Source organism: Ictalurus punctatus, chromosome 1, assembly GCF_001660625.3.
Source record: "Ictalurus punctatus breed USDA103 chromosome 1, Coco_2.0, whole genome shotgun sequence".
Classification (NCBI taxonomy): Eukaryota; Metazoa; Chordata; class Actinopteri; order Siluriformes; family Ictaluridae; genus Ictalurus; species Ictalurus punctatus.
The window spans coordinates 23,644,815-23,671,848 of record NC_030416.2 but is presented as its reverse complement, the minus strand read 5'-3'; the positions used below and the strand labels follow the sequence as shown (position 1 = coordinate 23,671,848).

At 39.4% G+C, this 27,034-nt stretch overlaps 1 protein-coding gene across 2 annotated transcripts in view; it reads right to left on the bottom strand.

Annotated features, from left to right (window-relative positions):
• Positions 1–345: 345 nt before the first annotated feature.
• The window catches only part of rbms3 (RNA binding motif, single stranded interacting protein), a 152,823-nt gene continuing 126,134 nt past the window's right edge, over positions 346–27,034 (bottom strand). For both annotated transcript variants that reach the window (XM_017476620.3, XM_017476602.3), the window contains exons 9-14: positions 24,262–24,358; positions 22,032–22,082; positions 13,873–13,983; positions 13,450–13,539; positions 9,947–10,074; positions 346–4,386 (exon numbers count right to left, since the gene is read on the bottom strand). In XM_017476620.3, coding sequence (XP_017332109.1) covers positions 4,383–4,386; positions 9,947–10,074; positions 13,450–13,539; positions 13,873–13,983; positions 22,032–22,082; positions 24,262–24,358 — 481 coding nt within the window. In that variant the 3' untranslated portion in view covers positions 346–4,382. The remainder of the gene's footprint in view (positions 4,387–9,946; positions 10,075–13,449; positions 13,540–13,872; positions 13,984–22,031; positions 22,083–24,261; positions 24,359–27,034) is intronic.

The following is a 27,034-nucleotide window of genomic DNA, read 5'->3' as shown; positions in this document are numbered from 1 at the left end:
CCATCTCATGTATTTCCATACACTGCATTGAGTGTGGTGGAATGTATGAGATACTCTTCTTGTATACCAGCCATGTTTTGTGTACAGTATGTTAGACAGCTTCTCTGGGAATGTCCACTAGTCAGTTTGTGTGAACATAAGCTGCACACACAGTACATAGCATATCATTTGTGTATCTATGGTCCCCTCCGCTGGCCTTCTGGTGAAACTACATGCAGTGTTCTGGCCTGTGATTCATTACTTTTTACGTTGAAAGCTCTCGTGTGTAACCTATTCTTAATGTCTTCACTTGTGAAATCCCCCCAAAGTGTCATTAGCAAAAAAGTAAACACAACATTGTGCAAATGAGATTTTGACCTTTTTTTATTGAAAGCTTCATTGAAATAATAATTCATAATAATAAACAGAAGTTTAAACTCAACATCCACTGATTTACAGAAACTCTCAGGATCACTACTCGGACACACGGGAGGCATGAATGTGCAGCATGAAAAAAAATAGCATCCTAGAATTGCTTCACTTTCATAATCTTTTCATCAACACATGTACAGTTAAAAAAAAGATTTCCATAAATATTTTTCCATTTCCTCTCAAATAAGTTAATTTCTCACAGAGGTTTTGCCAAATTTGGTAGATCGTAGTGAATAGCTTCTCTGTTGACACAACATGACCTTCCCTGTTTTAAAGCCGCAGCTCTTGACTGGTCAGAAAAGTTTCTTACTTTATATTTGACAGCCAATTAGATGTGAAAACACAATGTGGGAATCTTAACAGCCAATGAAATATGTAGTGCTATGATTTGTAGTGTTAAGGTGTCAAGTTCATTGCACTGTAAAACCCAGCAATGAGTTTATTACTTAATTTATCCTAAGGACAAAACACCTCAATAAACAACTTGGCATTTTTCCTATAAAGTCAAGTATTTATTATGGTTTAGGGATTAATTTAGGCATTATGGAATATTCCACTTTTATGTTCTATCATCTCAATTGCAGCTCAGAATGAGTGTGACCTTTTTTTGCAGTAGGTGAACAGTTTAATTCGCTGTTGGATTTTACAGTGTGAAAATCCCATTAGGAATGGAAGAGCACAGTTTACTTACTGTACGCTGTAACACAGCAACAAAACGTGAGTTTAAGTCCACCGTTTAGAGCAGCTCCCTCTGTATCTGTAGTGTATACAGTATACTCTGCTATGGACCCTTTGGACCCTTTCCATGGTGTGAATGTAGCTGCTCTGCTAGCACTGTGGTCCTTATCAAAGCAGCAGTCAGTCTTTTAATCGCTTCCCATCTGCCACTGCAGCCCTCCAATACTGAATGCTTTTTAGCAGCAATTACATGATAAAAATGAATGCTCCAAAAAGACAGTAGAAAAAGAAACAGGTTTGTTTCATTGAGAGAAATGGAAATGTCTAGCAAGCTCGACCTCTATCCTGTTACAGAGCTTTCCTTGATTGGTTACACACTGTAGCCTATTCATCTGGACACGTGGCAGAGATGGTTTCATAGTCATCACACCTGTTCCATTATATTCATTATTCCAAAGACAAAAAGAAGAAAGTCCCCCCCCCGTCTCCCCCTCCATCCACACCCACACCCTAGCATCCACATAGTTTAATTACATCACCGTGAGAGAATGTTTCATTCATGGCAGTAGAAATCTAATTCTATGGTATCAGCAGCTACCAGTTTGCTTTAGCAACATATAAAAGGGAACACAGAAGAATCTTCAGTACAAGTCACCAGCTTTGTAGTGGCTCATTTGTATAGGATGTTAGCCAGTACGTTCTGAGGAGGAAACTGGTTAGCACCCAGAGATGCCCTTTGTGAAGATGAGAGATGAGGCTCAACAAACTATTCATGCAGAAAAAACTACTAGCATTGAGTTGGTGCAGCAAATACAGTATCTCAAGTTCTCGATTCAGAATTAAGGGGTCTTGAAAAGACTTCCTTGAATTTTCAGCATCATTATGGAGTAGGGTATGTTAGAAAAACACTCAAAATAACTAACCATGAAGCTATGAATGAACAATGTGTAGCAGACAAAGCACATCACTAACAGCAGAAATGTCACTATGTGTATTTAAACTTCATGTTGAGCAAAAAATAGTTATTGATCATTAGTGAATTTATGTAGAACAGCTAAACATGATCTTTCCGACTCCTATGTTTTAGATTTCCTTGCAAACTGCTTTGCTAAGAATGAGGTGAGAACTAGCATGTGTGGTCTAAACAGTTAGCATGTCTTGCCTGGAACATCTGACTCTTATTTAGATTTAGCTCTTCATTGCTTTTTAATTTTTTTTAAATTATTATTATTATTTTTTTTAACAAGGCACTGGAGTAACCACCTGATCCCACATTTAAGAAAAAAAAAAAATCACCTTCTTTTTCATGGTAGCTGATTAGCTTCAACAGAACTGGGGTTATCAACAGATGCGAGTGTGAACATTTTGTAAAGTGGGACGCATATCCAGGAAACACTATGGCACGAGAACAAATTCTATTGAGCTTTATCATGTGGCCTGTCAGGTAGTTCACTCCCAGTATGCATTCCATACCATTTCCATAACACATTTAGCTTCCTGTTTCTTCCCAGTAGAACTGCTTAAGACTGAGGTAGCAAACTGCAAAAGAGTTTAAATACACACACGTGACTACTAGAATTTTGGCATGACATGTTTGTAACACTGAGGACGTGAAACCCTTAAAACGTTTCCTGAAAGCTTGTTGTTTCAGAAAAAAAGCTGAATTGGAGGAGCCGTGGTGAATATGTAACACTGAGACATTGAGTCAGTGACCCGTGGGTGTTGTAACAGTGATGTACAGAGCTGAGAGTCAGAGAACTTTCCTTTTTTCTTTTCTTTTTTTTTTTTTTTTTTACAGCTTCTCTAATGCCATCTGCTGGGGAGACACCACAGTCAATACAACGCATGCAATCTAGGAGTACTGCCCTTTCTCCGTCTGAGTGATTGGTAGGAAAGCTGCAGCAGAGGAAGTATGTTTAACCCCAGAACCCACCCCAAATGTAAGTACTGGTCTGACCATCAAGGTCAAACAAATACTTATGAGACACAGAGACTAGAACAAGAAGGCAAAAAAAAAAAAAAAAAAATCAAGTAGAAAGAAAAAAAAAATCTACTCCACTGTCTCTACGGGGTTTCTTCATCTTTGGTATAAAATATGCCATCCATGGGCTGCATTTGATCCACAGCTAAGAAAGACTAAAGAAATTGTCAACAATTTCCTATTACTATTGCTTTTTGCACACATTTGCTTTATTTTAATTCAAAAGCTCCTATCTACGTACTTTTGCACTGCCAGTATTTTTTTTTCCTGGTTTTAGTTTTTGATTTTTTTTTTTTTTTTTTTTGCAATGAAACAAGCAAAGCAGGCTGAAAACACCTTAAAGCTCATAAAAATATTGCAGATAAAAACAATAATGCCATTAAAAATGATCTCCACTACACAATAAACTGCATTTCCCAGGATGCAGTGATTTAACATTTTCTTTTTTTTTTCCCTTTTTTTTGCTAAAAAAATGCAACTCTCTTTAAACACATCACTATAGTTTGACTGTCCTTTCTTTTAAACACAAAGTCGCCACTGATATTTTAAAATGTCTTCACAAGACCTTTCTCATTCCTCTGTACAGGTAATATGATAAGCCCCCGCTCCATTTGTTCTTTCAGACAGCTTTTTTTTTGTTTGTTTGTTTTTTTTTTTGTTTTTGTTTCTTTAATTGTTTTGTATTTTTTTTTGTTGTTTTGTTTTTTTGCAACAAGACGTTCAGTTTGGGAAAAGTCTTAGACGTTTCTCAAAATTAAGGCAACAAAGATGATAAACATTGATATTCTCTAGAAAACTAAAATATAACATAAAAAAAAATCCAAAGTAAAAGTAGCTTAGAATTTGAGGAAGACTTCTTTTTTTCTCTTATTCTCTCTCTCTCTCTCTCTCTCTCTCTCTCTCTCTCTCTCTCTCTCTCTCTCTCTCTCTCTCTCTCTCTCTCGCTCATGCTTCCTCTAATAGAAAACTCACCATAGCTGAAGACCTACCTGCACATTCAGAAAAGAACTGGAAAACTTTGTACTTTGTACTTGAAATTCAACACTTCATGAAGAAAAATGTCTTGTAAATTTGTAGATATCCATTAAACTCTAACTCCACGACTGCATATCTCTCTCCTCTATGACCATGATGTAGGCTTTCACCGGCTTCTCTTGCTCTGTGCAGATGTCTGATAAATTCTCTCTTTTGTTTGGTGCTTGTGCAAAGGTGGACCCAAACATCTTCTGCTCAGTCTTTCTTTTTGTCCTCAGCACAGTCCCCCAATCTCAAGGCAACGCAGTCACCCAAACACCCCCTCCTCCTCCTCTTGTTATCTGATCACACAGGGAACAGGAAGAGCAGCAGCGACGGATGAAGCAACCACCGATGGAGAAAAGAGATAGAAAAAAGGAATGGTCAAGACACAACTCCCTTTAAGCCTGAAATTTTCATTCAAGCAGCTAACAAATAAGACAAGATCTTAGCGGTAAAGGAAACCTCCATCCTGAAACACACCTGTTTATATGTTAATATTTACAATGGGCTTTGCAGGTCAGGTTTGTTAGTTGGTGCTGTATTGTTGTTATTCCTGTGAGAAGTTACAGTTGTGTGCTGTGCTGACATCAGTAACACAGTTACAGTGGCATTTACAGTAATAGGAGGAAACATTTCAATGACCCCAAGTATAAGTTATAACAGTCAGGTTTCACCATTAACTCCTAAATACAGTATCTCACAAAAGGGAGTACACCCCTCACATTTTTGTAAATATTTGATTATATCTTTGAATGTGACAACACTGAAGAAATGACACTTTGCTACAATGTAAAGTAGTGAGTGTACAGCTTGTATAACAGTGTATATTTGCTGTCCCCTCAAAATAACTCAACACACAGCCATTAATGTCTAAACCGCTGGCAACAAAAGTGAATACACCCCTAAGTGAAAATGTCAAAATTGGGCCCAATTAGCCATTTTCCCTCCCTGGTGTCATGTGACTTGTTAGTGTTACAGGGTCTCAGGTGTGAATGGGGAGCAGGTGTGTTAAATTTGGTGTCATCACTCTCACACTCCCTCATACTGGTCACTGGAAGTTCAACATGGCACCTCATGGCAAAGAACTCTCTGAGGATATGAAAAAGAATTGTTGCTCTACATAAAGATGGCCTAGGCTATAAGAAGATTGCCAAGACCCTGACACTGAGCTGCAGCACGGTGGTCAAGACCATACAGTGGTTTAACAGGACAGGTTCCACTCAGAACAGGCCTCGCCATGGTCGACGATGGAAGTTGAGTGCACGTGCTCAGCATCATATCCAGAGGTCGTCTTTAGGAAATAAACATATGAGTGCTGCCCGCATTGCTGCAGAGGTTGAAGGGGTGGGGGGGTCAGCCTGTCAGTGCTCAGACCATACGCCGCACTCTGCATCAAATTGGTCTGCATGGCTGTCGGCCCAGAAGGAAGCCTCTTCTAAAAATGATACATAAGAAAGCCCGCAAACAGTTGTCTGAAGACAAGCAGACTAAGGACATGGATTACTGGAACCATGTCCTGTGGTCTGATGAGACCAAGATAAACTTATTTGGTTCAGATGGTGTCAAGCTTGTGTGGCAGCAACCAGGTGAGGAGTAGAAAGACAAGTGTGTCTCGCCTACAGTCAAGCATGGTGGTGGGAGTGTCATGGTCTGGGGCTGCATGAGTGCTGCCGGCACTGGGAAGCTACAGTTCATTGAGGGAACCATGAATGCCAACATGTACTGTGACAAACTGAAACAGAGCATGATCCCCTCTCTTCAGAGACTGGGCTGCAGGGCAGTATTCCAGCAGTATTCCAGCGTGATAACGACCCCAAACACACTAAAGAAGCTGAGGGTGATGGAGTGGCCAAGCATGTCTCCAGACCTAAACCCTATTGAGCATCTGTGGGGCAACCTCAAACGGAAGGTGGAGGAGCACAAGGTCTCTAACATCCACCAGCTCCGTGATGTCGTCATGGAGGAGTGGAAGAGGATCCAGTGGTAACCTGTGAAGCTCTGGTGAACGCCATGCCCAAGAGGGTTAAAGCAGTGCTGGAAAATAATGGTGGCCACACAAAATATTGACACTTTGGGCCCAATTTGGACATTTTCACTTAGGGGTGTACTCACTTTTGTTGCCAGTGGTTTAGACATTAATGGCTGTGTGTTCAGTTGTTTTGAGGGGACAGCAAATTTACACTGTTACACAAGCTGTACACTCACTACTTTACATTGTAGCAAAGTGTCATTTCTTCAGTGTTGTCACATGAAAAGTTATAATCAAATATTTACAAAAATGTGAGGGGTGTACTCACTTTTGTGAGATACTGTACAAAATCATAGCAGCTTCTATTCTCACTCACCATTTTCCAGAGACGTTCAATGTCATATTAATGAAAAAATTGAACGTAAGACTAGTAAACACAACAAATGTGGGATGCAAAGTTCCAGAATGCAGTGCAGCTATACGATGCACTTGTGCTGATTTATGGCAGAGACTAGTGTTCCACATGATGGCAATAATGATGCCACTGACGATGGTATTCGCATGAAATGGAAATGGAAGATAGTTTGCTTGAGCAGAGTGTGCAGATGTGCAAATTATAGCTTATAGCTAAGACAAGTCAAATCCCAAATGTTTGGAATATTTTTAATCATTAGCACAGGTGGTAAAGTGGCATAGCGGTAATGTAAAATGGGATTACAGCACAGCAATGTTTTACATTTAGGAAGCTTATTTTCACAGCAAAATGGCAATAATAAGCATTTCCATAGTGGTTTTCTATTCACCAGTGCTTCCAAGATTGGTGGATATGTGAGGTTAAAACTCTACACTTTGTGTAGAGCAAAATCAGAGGAGGTGAACAGGAATGCATACTGAGAAGGTGAATTTATGCATATTGAGTCATCCTCCATTCAAATACTGGCAGATTTTATTTGCATCCAATATAGCCACTCTGTTAGTTTTTATGAAAAATGTGATCTCTCTCTTTCTCCGTCTCTCTCTCCCTCTCTCTCTGTTTTTAAACAAATCACTATACACCTATCAGCCATAACTTTAAAACCACCTGCCTAATATTGTGTAGGTCCCCCTTGTGCCACCAAAATAGCTCTGACCCATTGAGGCCTGGACTCCACAAGACCTCTGAAGGTGTGCTCTGTATCTGGCACCAAGACGTTAACAGCAGACCCTTTAAGTCCTGTAAGTTACGAGGTGTGTCCTCATATGGATCGGACTTGTTTGTCCGGCACATCCAACAGATGCTCGGTCAGATTGAGATCTGGGGAATTTGGAGGCCAAGTCCACAGCTTGAACTCTTTGTCATGTTCCTCAAACAGTTCCTGAAGAATTTTTGATTCCTGGTGCCATCTCTTCCCCAGGTAAGCGATGCCGTCCACATGATGTAAAAGAAAACGTGTTTCATCAGACCAGGCCATCCTCTTCCATTGCTCCATGGTCAAGTTCTGATGCTCACGTCGCCATTGTACGTGCTTTCTGCAGTTGACAGGGGTCAGCATGGGCACTCTGACTGGTTTGTAACTACGCAGCCCCACACACAACAAGCTGCAATGCACTGTGTGTTCTGTCACCTTCCTAGCATATCCAGCACTAACTTTTTCAACACTCTGTGTTACAGTAGCTCTTCTGTGGGGAAACCTAACCACTGCTTACCAGGAACACCCCACAAGACCTGTAGTTTTGGAGATGCTCTGACCCAGTCATCTAGCCATCACAATTTGGCCTAGTCAAAGTCAGTCAGATCCTTACACTTGCATATTTTTCCTGTTTCCAACACTTCGACTTTGAGAACTGACTGTTCACTTACCACTTAATATATCCCACCCCTTGACAGGTGCCATTGTAACAAGATAATCAGTTATTCACTTCACATGTCAGTGGTTTTGATGTTATGTCAGAACATTTGTATATCAAGCCCAGTGCCTGGCAGTGTTAGCTAAATATGGAACACCAAAAGGATCATAACGTTCCGAAATATATCTTGTGCTTTTAATACACATGTAACAAAATGCCTCATGAGGATTTTCCCCAGATTTTTCACACAATATGAGGTGTAAATTATGTGCCACTAATATGTGTTTGACACGTCAAAATAGATAGGTGTAAAAAATATGTGAAATAGGTATCAATTACACCTCGAAAACTACATGTGGTATTCCAGCTGTTAGTAGTGTCAAACTAATTTTACATATTTTCCTAAATAAGACATGATCTAATTATAGTTATTTAAGTATGGTAAGATAGTGTTTTGTTTATAAGTATTTATATTTATATAATGGTTTATGTGAGTTTAAGAAAGAGATTTTTGCATGGCTCTTTGAAGGAATAACAAAAAAAAAAACCTTTAAAAAAGTACATGCATTCTAAATGTGAAGGTATGTTAAGGGTTGAATAATTCAATGTTATGTCTTTAACAAATGTATTACTTTTTTAAAAAATATAACAGAACATAATTGCTAGTGTAACAGAAACACCTCCGCTATTTTCCCTCAGTTTAATCACACATTATTTACATCACACTGTGAGGCATAATTGATGCCCGTTTTGCGTGTTTTTTTTTTTTTTTTGGGATGTTTTAAGGCTTAATTGATGTCTGTTTGACAGTTTTTTTTTTTTTAATATATCCATTTTATTTCATTAGTGCCACATCATTTACACTTCATAAAGGTGTGAAATATGTCTAAATGTACTTTTATATATATATAATTTGATGATAAGATATAATTTGATGCTTTTATGGCCTTTTTGCCATTCCATATCTAGTGAATCTGCTTCACACCAAAAACTATTTCACATTTATTCAATTTATACTGTATATGTCCTTGTATGTACAGTTATTGAATATTTTGATTATATTTGAGAGCCTACATAAGCATCCAAAGAAGGCCATGTGAGAGAGGAAGTGAAAATGCAGCAAAAATTCATAAGTGGCAATTTTACAATACTGATTCATAATGCTAGTGGTTTTCTAATAGCATTGATATCGCTGGCTATTGTGTATATGAATAGATTATTTTAAGATAGTAATATTTATTTTTACTTTACTTATAATGGATTTAGATGGATTTTTATTGGGGTTTCATGTACATTAAAATAATGTAGCAGTACGATTGGGTGTGTGGTTTTACTGTGCGTCTCACAGCTGGTATGGATTTCAGTGCCGGCTAAAATAGAAGCTCATTTGTGAAGAAAAGTTACTTCATAAAAACATTGTAATATTTGGTTAGCATTTAGGTGAAGAAACTTATTTATTTTGACGTGGGGTAATATTTTGTGGTCATAATTTAGACCACAAAAATAGAAACATACAGTAGCACAAATGTGATACAATTAGCTTGTGTGAAAGTAAAATAGCAACATGCCAGCATTAATCAGCAAATTATGCTTGTGTTGACATGGAAATAGGGCATTGTACTGTATGTTATAAAACAGCAAGCTTATGTCTGACATCATAAATAGCTAATCTACAAAGATCGATATGTCTTCTGCATTCTCATCATCACTAAACAATGATATGAGAGCTTTCATAACATTAATCTAAAAACCAGACAGGCAGGATTTTCACAGAGACAGCTATTCCACTGTGTCAATGTGAGAGTCTGATCTGATAAGCCAGACACTTTTTTTTTTCTGTTTTCTTTACTAACAAGGTGATTGGCTCTTTTTGGTGAAGGGTGGGGCTTTCCATAATTCAACTGTAAACAATCTTTAAAGTTATGAGCTACTGCCATTCAAATGTTAACCAGTGGACTGTCTCCACTGCTGATAATGTCTCTGCCCACAGCTCTGAACAGCTCAACCCTGCACTATTTCACACATGTACAGTATGTAAGAAGATACAGTATCAAGAGTCTCACTTAGCAGGCTGGTAGGAGTAGGTGGGTGCGTGATCGGCTGTGCCGTCCACACAGAGAGGCTGCTGCTGCCCGCTGGCATCCTGGGAAGAGGGAGGAACACTCTGCGGAGAAGCCTCTGTCACCACACCCTGAGAGATAGAGATATCATAAACATGGGCATGTCTCTGACAATCATGTGACCAAAAGCAAAAACAGAAAGCATCTGAAATTGAAATACTGAAAGAAAGTCAAAGGGAAAGGGATTATGAAGTTACTTAGACCACGTCCACATTAATCCAGATAATCTGAAAACTGCATTTTCGTTTTAAAACGCTCTTCCTCTACACCGGTGTTTTCAAGCGTCTTCCGAACATTGCTCGTCTACACTGAAATGGCTGAAAAGGCTTACATATTTATACTGCACATGCGTTAAAAACATAAGGAACTTTGGCCTGCTTCATATCCATCAGGCGTTTATTTGAAAGTGAAGGTTGTATGACGTGACATTAATCTTTAACAATGCTATCAAACTGGAAAGCAGGCACAACAGCTGCAGTACAACATCCATCTTGTTTGTTTTGAGTTGAATGGGTCACATGACTAAAATATGACTAAACCTAACCTTATAACGTGAAAATGGCGTTTTCAAATGTATGAACATGGGAGAGTGTTTTCTAACATTTTCTAGCATTTTCTAAGATTGCATTTTTAAATAAACGCCTGACAGATATGATGCAGGCCAAAATATAGGGCTGACAGAACATACGCAGTATATGGATGCAAGAGTTTTCAGACGTTTCAGGGTGGATGAGCAATGTTTGGAAAACATTTGAAAATGCCACTGTAGTGGAGAGCGTTTTAAAATGAAAATGCAGATCCATGCAGTTTTCAGATCCATCAGGATTGATGTGGACGTAGCCTCAGAGTTCTTTTTTTTCCAAAAGAGTAAATACTATTGTATATATTCCCAATGATATGGGAGAAAACAATATTTTGGGACGACTGATGATTTATTAATTATATCAGCACATAATAATAATAATAATAATAATAATAATAATAATAATAATAATAATAATAATAATAATAATAATAATGTTATAACAGTATCTTGCTTTATTTAGGCATGTCCAGTAATTGTTTCATCATCTCCATAATTCTGACTAAGAATTATGTCAATTCAGTCACTGTATATCTGAGTATGCAACTCTCACTTTTCCCTTTTCACGTGAAAAAAAAGAAAGAAATATTCTTTGAAGACCAAGATTGCATATGTGCATGTTTGCTATGATTGATAGTTACTGGTTCTGTCTGAAAAGGCAATCAGTTACACTGTTTTAATCAGATTTAAGAGCAGTTGATGTAGTTGGATTACATGGCTAGCATCTTTCATCATTTGGCCAATAAGCTTGATTTCCTTGTGACTGAATGACCCTGATATTACCAATCTAACATTAGCCTTTCTCTTTTGGTGCAGCAAAAGGACACTTCAAACAGATGTCGGTGTTTTCACTTTAGCAAATCATGTGATTACAGACATCTCGTAAGCCTTGATGGTGGAATTCTGCAATGACACACATTCGTGTCTAATCCTGATTATGATTAATATTTTCAAGGGGACTCTCTGTCAGATAATTTGTGAGACTACTGCTGATTAAGTAATGTTCTGGATCAGCTCTAATTCAGCTGGTCCTCATTAAGCTCAGTTCCGGTGGGTGGCTGAAGCAGAGAGGCTTAATACAAACTCTATGATTTTCAAAATCATAGAGAGTGCTTGTGATCTGTTGTCTTGTCGGTTCAACAGTCGGTACATGATGCTTACATATTACACACATATTTCATCCAGAGTGCTCCCTGACAACAAGCACCTGATCCCAGAAATAAACAAGAGAACATTTGTGACATGATTTGGCAAAAACTGAGCATGTGCATATTTCTTTTGTTGTTATTTGTGCATGCTTTTGAATTATGAAGAAACATGAAATAATAGAATCTCAAAAAAAGTTTTTTAAAAAAAAATTATTATTATTATTATTATTATTATTTTAGCATTTTAGCTCTTAAAATGAAATAAGCATTTATGTTCTTGGCAAAGCATTATCAGCTATACTTCTATTTCCTGGTTGCACAAAGAACATGGAGTGGCCTTCTCATGATTTCTCTTCTAATTGTTCCTGCCTCAACTTCCAATACTTCCCTCTCGTATTAACTGTTGTTATACTACAGCATGGCTATGGTATTTCCTCAACACATTCTGAAAAATCAGAAGGTGTTGAGTAATTTTCTCTAACAGCACTGCTGTGACAATATGGCAAATCTGAGGTATATATATATATATATATATATATATATATATATATATATATATATATATATATATATATATATATATATATTTCACATGGACTTGGGCTCACATCATATTAGCCAAGTAAAAAATAGGTTTAAAAATGTGGTGCTCATGTATAATCATTGGTACGATTACATTTATTTAACGTTTATGGAAGGAGCTTCCAGTGACAGTAAAGCTGTTCCTTTAAGTTTCCCAGTGTGGAAAGACTTTATGACGGAGGACTGTGCTTTGTGCAGCTGCAATTTTGTCTTATTAACTTATATAAAGAAGGAAATTAGCTTGGTGAGGAAGTGGCTATTTATAGCTGCTATAAATTAACCAGGAACTAGCTTGTTTCATAGATGCTCCATAATGTCAAATATCTATAACTGGATAAAAGAAAGACATGTTTTTTTTTAAATAAATAACATTAAATGTAATTGTTGGGCGGCTGTGGCTCAGGTGGTGGAGCGGGTTGTCCACTAACCATAGGTAAGTGTCCTTGGGCAAGACACTGAACCCCAAGTTGCTCCCGATGGCAAGTTAGCGCCTTGCATGGCAGGTCTGCTACCACTGGTGTGTGAGTGTGTGTGTGAATGGGTGAATGAGACACAGTGTAAAGTGCTTTAGATTAGCGCTAAGGTTAAAAATGTGCTATATAAGTGTAGACCATTTACCATTCAATATCTGGGCTGCATCGCACCACCATGATGTTAATTAATTTCCTATAATGTTGTGTTTTATTCCTCACTTGTCACTGTTCTTATGCTGATGCTTGTATATCATGTAAGTAACATCTCTAAAATGCCATATTATTATGAATCATCAGACAGATGCTGAGAAAGTTAAGTTAATGCTTCCCAAGCCTCTGGATGCTGTACCTTTTAGTGAGCTAGTTCAGAATGTGGGAGGTTGCATTCCTATCAGGGAATGTAGATCAGAGCACATATCAGTCTTATTGAATCTAAATTGGTAAAAATGTCAAAAATGGTTTAGCCTGTTGATGTCTTGAAGCAGTATATCCCATCCGAGCACTTTGCTCAGCTGAGATGTGTGTACTGCTAATGCCAGAGATGGTACTGTGTTGCAAATGTTGAAGGGGAAGTTGTGACAAACACAAAAATGTTACTGCTGTGACAGGAAATGGGTAAAGTCAAGTAGTATACAGTATGGAAATTAAAGGACATCTTACCTCCACTGAGATGGCTGAGGCAGGCACCGCAGTGTACTGGGGAATGTAGGTTCCCTGCATAGGAGCCGCAGCAGCTGCCGCTGTCATGTACTGCAAAGAAGAAGAAGCATTTATTTGTCACATATACATTACAACAAACTTCTTTTTTCACAAAGCCCAGCTTGTTAGGAAGCAGGGGTCAGAGCACAGGGTCAACCATGATACATCACCCCTCAATCAGCAAGGGGTGCTCAAGAGCCCAACAGAGGCAGCTTGGTAGTACTGGGGCTTGAGCTCCTGACCTTCTGGTCAGTAAACCAGAGCCTTAACCGTTGAGCCACCACTGCTCAAACAGAGGAATAACAGCCACTCTGGTCAGACTCTGGTCAGACTCTGGTCAGAACATTTTATTGGACTGTTTACTGGATTGAGTGGGCTACTCACAGTGCCAGTGGTGCCAAGGGATAGATGGTTCATCTGCTGGGCGAGGGGCCCCATCATGTTAGCTGGCTGCATGGATATGGTGTGGTCCATGGCTGGCGTAATCACAGCACCCTGTGGGTGGGCACAAACACACACACGTATACAGAAAAAAACATCACAGGTCAGAACTCATGGACGAGGAAATTACTGCCTATTCAGTTCCAGGTCTGGATAACCTTACTCACAAAGTTAAAGCTTGTATAATGCAACACATACACAATCTCATACACATTCAGAAATATTTCTCTCTCTCTCTCTCTCTCTCTCTCTCTCTCTCTCTCTCTCTCTCTCTCTATCATACAATGGAATGATCCGAATCACTCCAGCTGGGCCCTATTATGGGGGCCAGACATGTGTTGTTCCACTTCAACAAATGAAATAATGTGATCCAAATGCGCGTCATGCATACTTCTGCAGAGATGATGCATTGCTCACTTAGCGCCGGGGCTCGCACACACTGCGGCTGTGTTTACGTTTCAACCACGCTGCTTCATGAGTGTTAACACATGTGAGGTAAAAGGAGGCGCGAGCTCCTGCCATTCTTAACCGCTCACCTAAGATCTCAACTGCTTTTCATTGCGTGAGTGAACATCATGTGTAGCAGTACAACGCACACTCATGTCTTGATTGCGATTAATAAGTCCAAAGGGATTCTCAGTCAGGTAGTTTGTCAAAAAGGAGTTCTTTCCTGAAGTTTGGCTAGGTTCCGATCATGTCTGGAATAACCACAGTGCTGACTAATGTGTGTGCTTTTAGGTCTTTCTGAGTGGACCTGCTCTATATCTGATCAAATAGTTTCATCATGTGTGCTACCCAGGTTGTCCTCCAGGAGTTATTAGGAGTGCTTCAGTTTGCCGCATTGCGTAGCTTGAGCATAGTGGGGGTACGTTATTTAGCACTGAATTATTTGTATAAATAAAACATAATAATAGGACAATATAGGAATGGAGTACAACTGTGAGCTTCTGTAAAATCGAAACTCCACCCATCATTACTGAGTCACTGAGTCAGACGTGAATGGTTTTAGTGACGTCGACTGGTAAAACCAGAAACTAATTAAGAAAAATGTTGTACATAACAATATAATACTTCCCATATTTGCAACCTGACTGGCTGACATAAATAACAGGAATGAACCATCATCACATCACACTGTTTCTTCATCTATATTCATGCAGAAACATAAAAGAGACTTGTGTTTCTTCAATCTCTTGCTCATATGTTACCTCAGGACAAAATGAGGTCATATACTACCGCACAATCTGCTATCACCATTGACTATAAAGCAGGACTGGCCCCCAGTTCACCCCAGGCAACATTTCAACAAAGGTCTATGCTACTTTACACATCAATTTTAATGCTCACTTATATGCTGGATGATAGCATATGTTGTTGCTACCTGTGATTAGTTTATTCGGACAATCCGGAACTAAATTCTTATAACATGGGAAGTTTGTATGTAACACAGTGTAAGGCAGGTATCTGTTACAACCCCCCCCCCCCCCCCCCCAAAAAAAAAAAAAAAAAAAAAAAAAAAAAAAAAACAACCCTAAAGGGTTCTTTGGTTCTATGAAGAACACTACAACGAAGTCTACAGAGTTATTTAAGAAGCCTTGAAATAAAGAAAGAACGTATTGAAATCATTCTCATGGCTGGATCGGGAAGCTGTTGCATATACATACATACATACATACATACATACATACATACATACATATATATATATATATATATATATATATATATATATATATATATATATATATATATATATATATATATATATATATATATATTTGGCTTCCAGATGCATGTACATTGTAGATTAGACAAAGACAAAAAAAAAAATATACATAAAATAAAATACATATTACAAGTACAAAAACTCATATAACATTCAGTAGTCATTCAGAATAGCAGGCTTTATAGAATTCTAACATGAAATGTTTACGAAAACCTAATTCACTGATTCATCTTCAGTAGCTGCTTTTTCCTAGTCAAGGAGGCAGAGTACACTCTGGATGTACAAATGATTCCCCCCCACTGCTTTTTATGACTTTTCTTTGTTTTTGTTTTTGTTTTATTTGCTGTCTTAAAAACGCTTTCCATTCTGACCCATCTAAAGCCTTGCAGTCTACACTGTGCTGTACAATACATGCATGTCTGTATTTGACAGACTGTGTATACCATACTGACCGATAAGCCATGAGAATCCAGTGAACAATGGACTAGTTCAACAAAACAGACTTCATGTTCAAACCATAATGAACTTTCCTTTACTTTCACACTATCTGTTGTTACCCAGATGAGGACCGGTTCACTTCTGAGTCTGGTTCCTCTCAAGGTTTCTTCCTCTTAACATCTTAGGGAGTTTTTCCCTCACCATCGTCGCCACTAGCTTGCTCAATAGGGATAAATTCACACACTTAAAATCCGTATCCTGTGTTTATATGTTTCTATAAAGCTGCTTTGAGACAATGCCCATTGTTTAAAGCGCTACACAAATAAATAAATTGAAATAAATAAATTGAATTGAGCATCCTGTAACTGTAATGTGACGGTAATTAGTGATTAGGCAGATACAAACTAATATTCCACACAAATAATCAAACGTGTCTGACACTGAACTCCCAGTTGGCAGAATCGTATTTATGCAGTGCAGTTAGCTCCTAAAAGCTTATACGTAGCATTTAGCAGCAGTATTATTTTGGAGATGAGCGTTGCTTTGAGAGTGCACATTTCACATGCACAAAAATATACACGCTTTCTCTCTCACAGACACACATGTACACTCAAAGTGCACTCAGACGCCGTGTATGTCCCTGTGCGAGTGCAGCTCAGCGGTGCTTGTACTGTCAGTAAGTCTGTTTAAAGAATAAACCGTACAGACACTCAGCGTCAGAGGAGCTCTGTCTTTATCCTATCCATCAGAACTAAACTGTTAGAGCTGTTCCTCTCATCTCTGCTACGCCCAGGGCCTCCAGCTACGAGCTCCCCCACCTCCAACACACTCCCATAATGAGAGGAGGAAAACGAGATTGCCACTGAATAATTCTCCACTCTCATTTACAGTTGTATCAGTGAGAGACACAGACAGATGATTAAGCTCTGCATGTGTTGTGTGTGAGTGTGTCTTTTTGTGAGTGTGTGTGTGAGAATTAATACATTTCCCCATAGGGCATGTATGCAGACAGCAAGAGAGCATTTCTGCAGAACAGAGAGACTGTCTCGCTCTTTTGCTTTTTCTCAGACAACAGCTGAAATGTTCCTTTAAAAATCCAGAAGCATAATGACCTGAAACTGACTCCTTGATGTCAAAAAAAAAATTATTGTCTCGACTTTGAACCCTTGATATATAAACTAGGATGAGACTTGTCTCCAGTGACATCACAGGAAGGGAAGCTGATGCCAAGAGGAAAGGGAAGTGGCTTTGTTTGTCCCTCAGAGGCAGCAGTGCAGAAGAAAACAAACTTCCAGGGAGGATGTTTCATATCAGTGTGTGATTGCGACACACAAACATGATATATAGGCATTTACTCTGGAACTGACTGCAGTCCCAGCCAGGAAAAATCCATCATCATCTTCACTGCTTTATCCCAGTCAGGGCTGTAATGGCGCTGGAGTGTAACCAGGAATTACTGCTTAATAATATATAAAAAGGACTATTATGTGTTATTATCAAATGATATTTCTTTCATATTGTAAAAGACGTATTTTTTTTTTTTAGAATGACTCTCTCAAACACACACACACACACACACACACACACACACACACACACACACACACACACACACACACACACACACACACACACACACTCACTCATTACAGTAACTGCCAAAGCATACCACCTTTTCAAACCCTGCAAACACAGCATGTTCTGGAGAACGGAGCAGTGATGGAGCAGAGATAAAAGCGTCAAATCTTTATTCAAACATTTGCTCTTTTGTCTCAACAAATGGCTGTGACTGGCACTGATTTAGGAAGGGTCTCGTTTCCTTTCTTTTCCACTCAGTGGCCGTTCCGCTCTAAGCGGATTTGCAATAACGCACTGTGTTGGTGATTTGTTAATGTTCATTTCCTGAGAGGGATTTGGGACTATTCACATAGGCATTCTTCCCCTGGATAAGATGTAGAAAGAGTGTGTGTGTGTGTGTGTGTGTGTGTGTGTGAGAGAGAGAGAGAGAGAGAGAGAGAGAGAGAGAGAGAGAGAGAGTTTTTACCTTGCGAATTAGATAGACTGCATGGGACTACTCCCTGTTTATTTATAGCTAGAGTGTGTGCTGCATGTACACTATGGTGGGACACACGCACAAAATGTTGTATGGCACCTTCACTGAAAACTGATGCATCACACAAAGGATGCAAATCACATAAGGTATACACACACACACACACACACACACACACACACACACACACACACACACACACACACACACATACACACACACACACACACACACACACACAGAGTGCAGTGTCCGGAGACAGCCTCCATTGTGTGCTGATTTGCTTCAGTCCTCATCTCCGGTCGCTATGGTCACGTGTCTCCACGGTAACAAGGTGCCAAACACTGATCTACATTCTCGTTACATTGCCTTCCTTTCCTCAAACGCTTTTAATTGTCTGCATTCTGTCCATATGGGAAGAGGGGAAAAAAAGGATTTTGCCACGCTGACTCTAATATCCTCTCAACAGAAGTTTCATTTTTTATTCTTTCCTTGGTGGCTAAGGTTTCATCTGATGAGCTGCCAAAGAATCGGGCAAGAAGACCGTGCTATAAAACATGTTTACACGTTATCACCCTCAGGACAACACCCAAATCTGACACGTCTCCAGAAATATCATTATCTAGTTAGATAGAGTAATAGAGGCAGACATTCAGCCATTAGCCTCTCAGTTTGTCTCTCTCTCAGTCTGTATGACTCTGCACTGCAAAAAAACAAAACAAACCCATCTAAGCAAATCTTAACAAATGTATCTGGTATTTCTTGTTCTAAGATTACATTAAATCAAATATAAAATCATTAAACCTAATTCTAAAGATTACTACTCATTTCAGGTTTGTAGTTTTCTTATTCTATTGCCACATAATTTTGCTTCTTTCTAGATATCAATGCTTAAAATGAGCAAAAATGATTTGCCAATAACACAATGATTTCAAATGAGTACAAATGGCTTGAAATAAGTTTAATAATCTTATAATTGGTTTGTTGTGTCCTTATAATAAGAAATACTAGATACATTTGACTATATTGAAGGTATTTCCACTTGCTAAGATATTTTGCATTGTGAATCTTCAGTTTTGAATTTCGAGTGCATTTTCACCGACAGCTGTGTGCAGATGTTGGCAACCCCTGTGATTTCTGTGTGGGAAAATTTTAAATGTACCTCTGTCTACAATTATTAAAAACAAAACAGCACCACCACCTCCACATCAACATCAACAAGAATAACAAGAACAACAAGAACAACAAGAACAACAACAAAAACACCTCCAATTAGGTAAAAATAAAAACTGAAAAACAACAAGAAAAGAAAAGGAAATATCAAGAGGAAAATAGTCTGAAAAACAAAACTAATACAAAACAAAAACAACCAAATAAAGATTCCAGACATGCATTGGAGAAAAAAACAAAAAACAAAAAAACAAACAAAAAAACAAATTGGTGCTTTATGGGATATATATATAAAAAAAAAAATCAAACATTAATATACTGACAGAAACTATTTGCCATTTTTTGTTACTAGTGATAAGAAAGAATGATAACTTGTGATAACAAGTAAAAAATTCTTTGTCTTTTTCATTATTTTGTCTTAAGGTTATATAAACATTGGCACCACATTGGCACCCTGTCCAGGGTGTACCCCTCCTTGTGCCTGATGCTTCCTGGGATAGGCTCCAGGTTCCCCGTGACCCTGAAAAGGAGTAAGCGGTTGAAGATGGATGGATGGATGGATGGTTATATAAACTAGTGCACTACAAAATGTGTGAAAGGGTCATGGCTGTAAATGCCTGGCAGTGACTGGTCAGAAATATGGCAAAGGAAAATAATGCTTCTTCAAGCATGGGTACAAATGCTGAAAATCAACGGAATACAAAGAACATGGTGCTAAATAATAAAGAATTAAATAATAATATACATATCCATCCATCCATTTTCTGTACTACTTATCCTACACAGGGTCGTTGGGAGCCTGGAGCCTATCTCAGGGAACTTGGGGCACAAGGCAGGGGATTCTCTGGATGGGGTGCTAATCCATAGCGGGGCACAATCACACACACACTCACACACCCATTCACACACTATGGACACTTTAGAGATACAACTCATGTCTTTGGATTGGGGGAGGAAACCACAGGACCTGGAGGAAACCCCCGAAGCACAGGGAGAACATGCAAAATCTGCACACAAAGGGCAGAGGTGGGAATCAAACCTCCAACCCTTGTGGTGCGAGGCTACAGTGCTAACCATTGAGACTCTGTGCCTCACCTAATATATTTTTAAAATATTTTTTAAAAGTGTATCCATTATAGAATTTTTGTGTTCTTTGGCCAATATATCCAGAACTCTTGGTCTGTCCTCTGGCACTCATTCGGGTGTCTAGTCTACCCACTAGTCAATTTTGTCAAAACATGTCAAAACATGCTGCTTGCAATCCATAATACACTATGTGTTTGGTTCATTCCTGTGATTCAGACAAATCATTGTTGAATTTGTGTTCTCAGTAGACTCTACTTGCCTGCATACTGAAACCATCTCTCTCAAGTGCAGTTAGACTGGTTGTTTATTGGTCCATACCTAGTGTTAGTGTGCACACCTGGAAAAATCACATTGCACCGTGATGGGAAGTGTGCCAGGGTTCAAATTCCATCCATCTATGTTCTATACCGCTTATCCTTACTGGGTCATGGGGAACCTGGAGCCTATCACAAGGTGGTGAACACCCAAGACAGGGTGCCAGTACATCACAGGCCACAATCACACACTATTCATACACTTATGTGTATGAATGTGGCCTACAATGCATGTGTGGCCTACAATGCATGTCTTTGGACTTGGGGAGGAAACTGGAGTACCCAGAATAAGCCCCAAAGCACGGGGAGAACATGCAAACTCCACAAACACAGGGCCCTGGATGTGTGAGGCAAATGTGCTAACCACTAAGCCACCATGCCCCCTAGGGCTCAAATTAAACTGACTAAATACTGTACACTTTCACTGTATAAGTGAATGTGTCCTGTGTTACACTGCCTCTTCACTCTTTTCTTCCTTGATCCCTCTCTTTCCCTCCCTCACTTCCTTTCCTAATACCTTGTGCTTGATTCGTTTTGCAGGTTATGGAACCTGAATGCCCGAGGCGGCTGAGCGAAGACTTTTAAGGTATCACCAATATCCTCTAAGCTCCAAGGGATCACTAGTGGTTCCGGACTCTCACGAAAAAAAAAATACCCAAGAGCATAAGAGGTTAAGAGAAACAAAATCCTCAACCCAGACTGGTTAGATAGAAGGATTGAGACCTTAGATTAGTGTGCAGTAGAGTGCAGGTACAAGGGAGACAGTGGGCAGAGCTCCAAACATGTGCTTGGAGTTACCTTCCCTTTCAGAGAGCTTTTAAGTGTGCGTGCATGAGTGGTGAATTTTCCAAGCCTGGAGTGGCAGGTGCCCTTCCTGCGTCCTTATTGTCTATGCAACAACAAGATAAAGAGAGAGATGGCGAGAAAGGGTAAAAAGGAGAATGCGTGAGAGGAAACCAGTGCTGGGAAAGGAGGTGGTGCAAAACTCCATACTCCTGGCCTTGTAGAGGCAGATGAGAAAATGTGAGATGGGACCTGCACGCTCTCTCTTTCTCTCTCACAGCCACCAGGGGGCAGGACTAGGACTGAGCTTTCGATTCCCAATGGTACTCATAACCAGTAAATCACTTTAACCTGTTCACATTCTTTTTTCTTTGACCCTGTTCAAACTAAAAAAAACATATACACTCCCATGCACACATGCAGAAACATGCCTTCACACTGACACATTAAAATCTCTCACTCTCTCGCTTTCTCTTTTTTTTTACTCACTCACTCACTCTGTCACACACAGAAACAAATAATTTGGACTTACAGTAGGTTGCATAACATACTGCTGGTGAGGCATCCAGGACGTACTCTGCACCTGTTGGGAGAAGAGCATTTCCTCACTTTTCCCTTCTTTTCCTCAGAAACCCCCAAACCAGCAATGGCAGGAGCCAGAAATACAGCGTGATAATTACAGTGGGATCGGAATGCCACAAGGAGCAATATTGTCTCCTAATTACAGCAGCGCAGCAGCAGTTTCATCATCGTAGCTCCGTCTGGCCCAAAATCTCAACTTTCATCTCCCCTGCCTCGCTACTCTGCTCATAAAGCCCTGCCTAAATATTCCTTATTATTGCATTTGTGCCTCAACCAATGCAGCTATTGTTTTTCCGAATGGGAGAGTTAGTGAACAGCAGAAATCTCTGTATCTACATGAGAAATATGGTGTCAAATGTGTTTTAAACACGTGCTGAAAATGTGCATAGCTCATTGTGCACCCTTTGAGACAGATTCGGTACGGATGCTCTGAGGCTTGGTGCACTAGTGTGATCATCTAGCACGAGGTTCTTTAAGGTGTGTAAGCACACACCTCGTCTCTCAGCTTGCTGCTGAAAGATTCATGTCCTCTGTTCTCTCTCACTCTCTCTCTCTTTCTCTCTCTCTCTCTATATATATATCCTATCTCTCTTCTATTTAAATTTGCAAGAGATACAGTTACCTCTTTTCCTGTACTTTCAAAGTTAGAGGTGCTTTTGCATTGATTTGCTGTCAACCTTAGCTGGAGTCATCTCTGTATTTTGCTGCAGTGTGTGATTCAATATTAATTAACGTGGGCCGGGAGGGGTGTTTGCATGTAATACTACTATACTCAATTAGGAGCTATTCTTCCCCTGTGTGTAATGCTACAGCAAATGTATTCTTTTTGCTAAAGTAGGCAGGTCTTTGGAGGCTGCTAAGAGTGTGTGTGTGTGTGTGTTTGTGCATGCATGCGTGTGTGTACGAGCAGGGGGCATGTTGTCGTGAGGACAGGAAGAGGTCCAGGATCTAAAGGGCTTTGCTTCGTTCCCAGCTCAGCTCTGTGTGTTGTTTAGTTTAGCTTAAGCCAAATCAATTAGGAATGTTCATTGCTCACAGTCAGTGTTTGTTCTTTCTGTGTCCCCCCCACCTTTTTTTTTTCTCTGTCCCTCTGTCCTTGCTGGTCAAGGCTGAATCAGAGTTCATAACTTAGCAAATAAAAGGAGGAACTGTATTTGGAGCATTTGAATAATTGTGCGTTTAAAATTAGAATATGTGTCATTTTTTAAGCATCTATATAGTATACCCAAAGAGTGCAATGAACGCATCAAGCCGCACTTCAATTAACAGCCATACACAGGATACAAATGACATTTTCAGCTTCAGTGCTTTTTTAGGCTACAGTGTAAATGATGAAAATAAATAAATGAGTGCCATCAGTGTATCGTATTACACTATTTAAGGACGCACCGATTGTTAGAAAAAAGCTCTTGTGTGGCTGATATGGTGGCAGACGTAGATGGCTGAGCTGAAATGATTGATTGAACTGAGACAGAAGCTATTGTCCATCAACAGAGCTCTCCTTATAGCTCAGTGACCGGTTTTCCTTGAGTGCTATGTCTACAGTAACGCCTAGGAGGTTTCTCCAGGCTGATAAATACCTAGGAGTTGAATCACCATGGTCAACTCCAGCCTCAGAGTAGCATCTGATGATGAGTCTGGAACGGCCTCTATCAGCTGGTATTTGCAGGATCTAGCTGCCACAAAAGTGTCCGTATTCGAATTGTATAGTGACGTAGGACGCATGGAATGCGCTTTTTTTTTTTTTGCACAGGGCTAGTCATGAAGAATTGCCACAGTGTAGGCATTTTAATAAAATTTTATTAAACATAAAACGACCACAAAAATAACTGCAAGAGTTTGCAGGATTCGTCAGAATACATTAGGGAATGGGCAGATTAAAATACAGTCCTGTGCACACCTCTAAACCCCATTAAAGTGATTTCAAAGTGATAATGTTACATTAAAGCAACAGAAAATAATTACACAATGTGCCGTTGACTGTAGAAAGTAGTTTCATCTAGTGTGAAATATTTTCAGACTTACAAAGTATATTTAACCGGCTTTCTGTACCTTCTGCCTGCATTTCTTTACTGTCTGCCTCGCTTTTTTTCCACAGTGCTGACTGGTCGACAGTTCCCCAACGCAGTGACTAGTCCATACACACATATGTATAATAAATATAAAGCATATGACTTTACCTGATATGTGGAAACCGGAGATGCAGCGATGAATGGTGTGATTGATGTCTGGGCGATCATGCGGTTGGTGGAGATACTGTATGGAGAAGAGTAGAACCTGCACACACACAGCCATACATCAGTCATGCATAATGACCGAAGCTCACGCAGTACAAAATTACTTCAAATCTTTTCCATGTTTGTGGGGAAAGCACAAGGACTCATTTTACTTCATGTCTCTGAAGGTGCAGTGTATGCATGTGCACTTGCTTTACAGTGGTATGTGTGTGTATGTGTGGCTGATCCAGTGATTCCCTATAGCTGTCTGCCGGTGGAGCGATGGGCCATGACTTTATTTAGCATTGTGTACCCAGAGCGGACATGTTTCATTTGGTAGGCTTGTTGCTATGCTATATCGATTGGTGAGCCTGGTGGCTGAGTAATGGAGCGTTGGGAGTGAAATGCTGTCTGCTTTTAGCTTCTGCTCCTTACACCCAGCACATGACAACCTGACTAAACACATCTAATGTGTCACATGTTACCCCAATGACGGCATATGGCCAATTAGAGTAATAAAAACATAGAGGGAAGTATGGGACACCCTTCCACGTTTCAGTGGTCGCATTAGGTTTTCTCATGTGATTCTGGTTTAAGACCATGGCAGCTTGGCTCTTATTTATGTTAGCCATTAGTGGCTATGGCCTCCTGTCAGTAAGATGATATGGCCCATTAAACAATTGGAAAGGTCTAATTGAGAACAGAGCATTACTAATACTGCAGATTCGGCTCTTGACTGGCTACGAGAGGTCGCTGTGATTAGCTGTATATGAACGATCTGGACATATCAGAAAAGCACAAATGTGGTAAAAGCTGCTATAGAGAAACAGAAAGCACTTTCTCTATTTGGCTCCCTTGAGCGAGTTAAGGACAACTTGAAACATAATGTGAAAATTATAATATATTTTTCTCCTGTATTGTACTGTGTCTCCGAGCAAAACTGAATATTCAGAGAAAACAATGCTAGAGTCTGTTGAGTTGTAATTGGACTACAAAATGAGCGATATTGCTGATTGGTTTTTTCCCTCCCTGTTTGCCCTTGGCTGATGAATCAGAAATCAGAAGAAAATGCCAGAGTATATTAGGGCTGCAACTAACGATTAATGATAATTGATTAATCTGATGATTATTTCTTCGATTAATCGATTAGTTGGATTAAAAGGCTAGTTTTTATTTTCTGTAGTTTTTTTTAAAAAAAAAACGTTATTTCACATTCTGCCCAATGTTATCCTTCAAGCATTGTGCAAACTGAAGGCTATGAAAAAGGTATTAATGTATCTTTGTGCAAAGGATTCAAAAATATATTAACATTATATTTTGAAAACAAAAAAAAAAAACCTAATTGTCCACAAGCTTTAAAGCAGAAGTTAAATCACTATATTAAAAATGCTAAAAAAGAAAAGCACAATCTAAGTGTCAACTGGTAAGAGGTTGAATGTTCTGCAGTAACACACACATTCACTCATCTGAACACAGTAATGTTACTTTATTCTTTAAATGTATGACACTTCTTACATTTCTATACAATTACATGTTCTAACCCAATTACAGTTACCACTCTCATAAAAAAAAATCACAGTTAATTTTGTTTCTAAATAAAGCTGAATTTAGCATCAGACAACATACTTGATCTAAATGAATATTTTAGTCAGAGTTATTGCTCTTCCGTTCTATTGTGTGCTGTTTGATTGTTGCATATGCGTGGACTCGCCCTCAATCGGTGAAGTTTAATGGAGACTTACTCGCTGCCTTGACGAGACTTTATGTAAAATGGAAATACTGGTGTGGATTTGTAACATTTACAGATAAGGATATAAAGATAAAAATGTCATTTTTGTGCTGAAGAAAATATGTCTGGAACACATTAAAGAGCACACGCATCTGCCACGGCATCTGACCCGACAAGCCACGTTAATACACTTACCAGTTTGTTTGAAGCGCTTAATATAAAACCTGGATCATGCACTTTTCCCCCAGCAGCTCACTCTGTGACCTCCGCTGGTTTTCAAATGTGTTTGTTCATAGAAATTCGTTTTTCACCATTGTGACATGACCTCATTTACCGGGGGGCGGGGCTTGGGGGGGGGGGGGGGGGGCTTAGGGGTGTTATCCACAGTGACCTCACAGACCCAACTAATCCATGATGAAATTAATTGTCGATTATTTTAATTATTGAATATTATCGATTTTATCGATTAGTTGTTGCAGCCCTAGTGTAGATTATGAAAAACACTGATATTAGTGAATGATGAAGAATATGATCATGAACTAACAAGGTAAAAACGGAAATCAAGGTTTTGATTTCAGATTGTCTTTAAAGCCACATTAATACACCATCTACCACATACTCCACCACATTAAGTTACTACTCCCTTGTTTTATCTGTGTGTGTATGTGGGCATGTGTGAGACGATAAGTGCTGTGTCAGTCTGCAGAGGAAGAGGGGGTGGATCTGCTCCCTAGAGGGCAGGATCATGGGCATTGGGGCTGGTAGAGCTGGCAGAAAGACAAAGCTCATATTTCCCTTACACAAGCAGGCACATCCAGCCCTGCATCCTGTACCTGACGAAACACTTACACCCTGCAGTGCAACAGCGGCACAAATGCAGATGGGGCAGGACAGCTTCTCTGTGTGTGTGCTTGCGTGTGCGTGTTTGGGAGTGGGTTACACTTGAGAATTAGTCATCATGCCTCAGACTTTTGCACCCCTTCTATATTACTGTCATGGCAGCTGAGG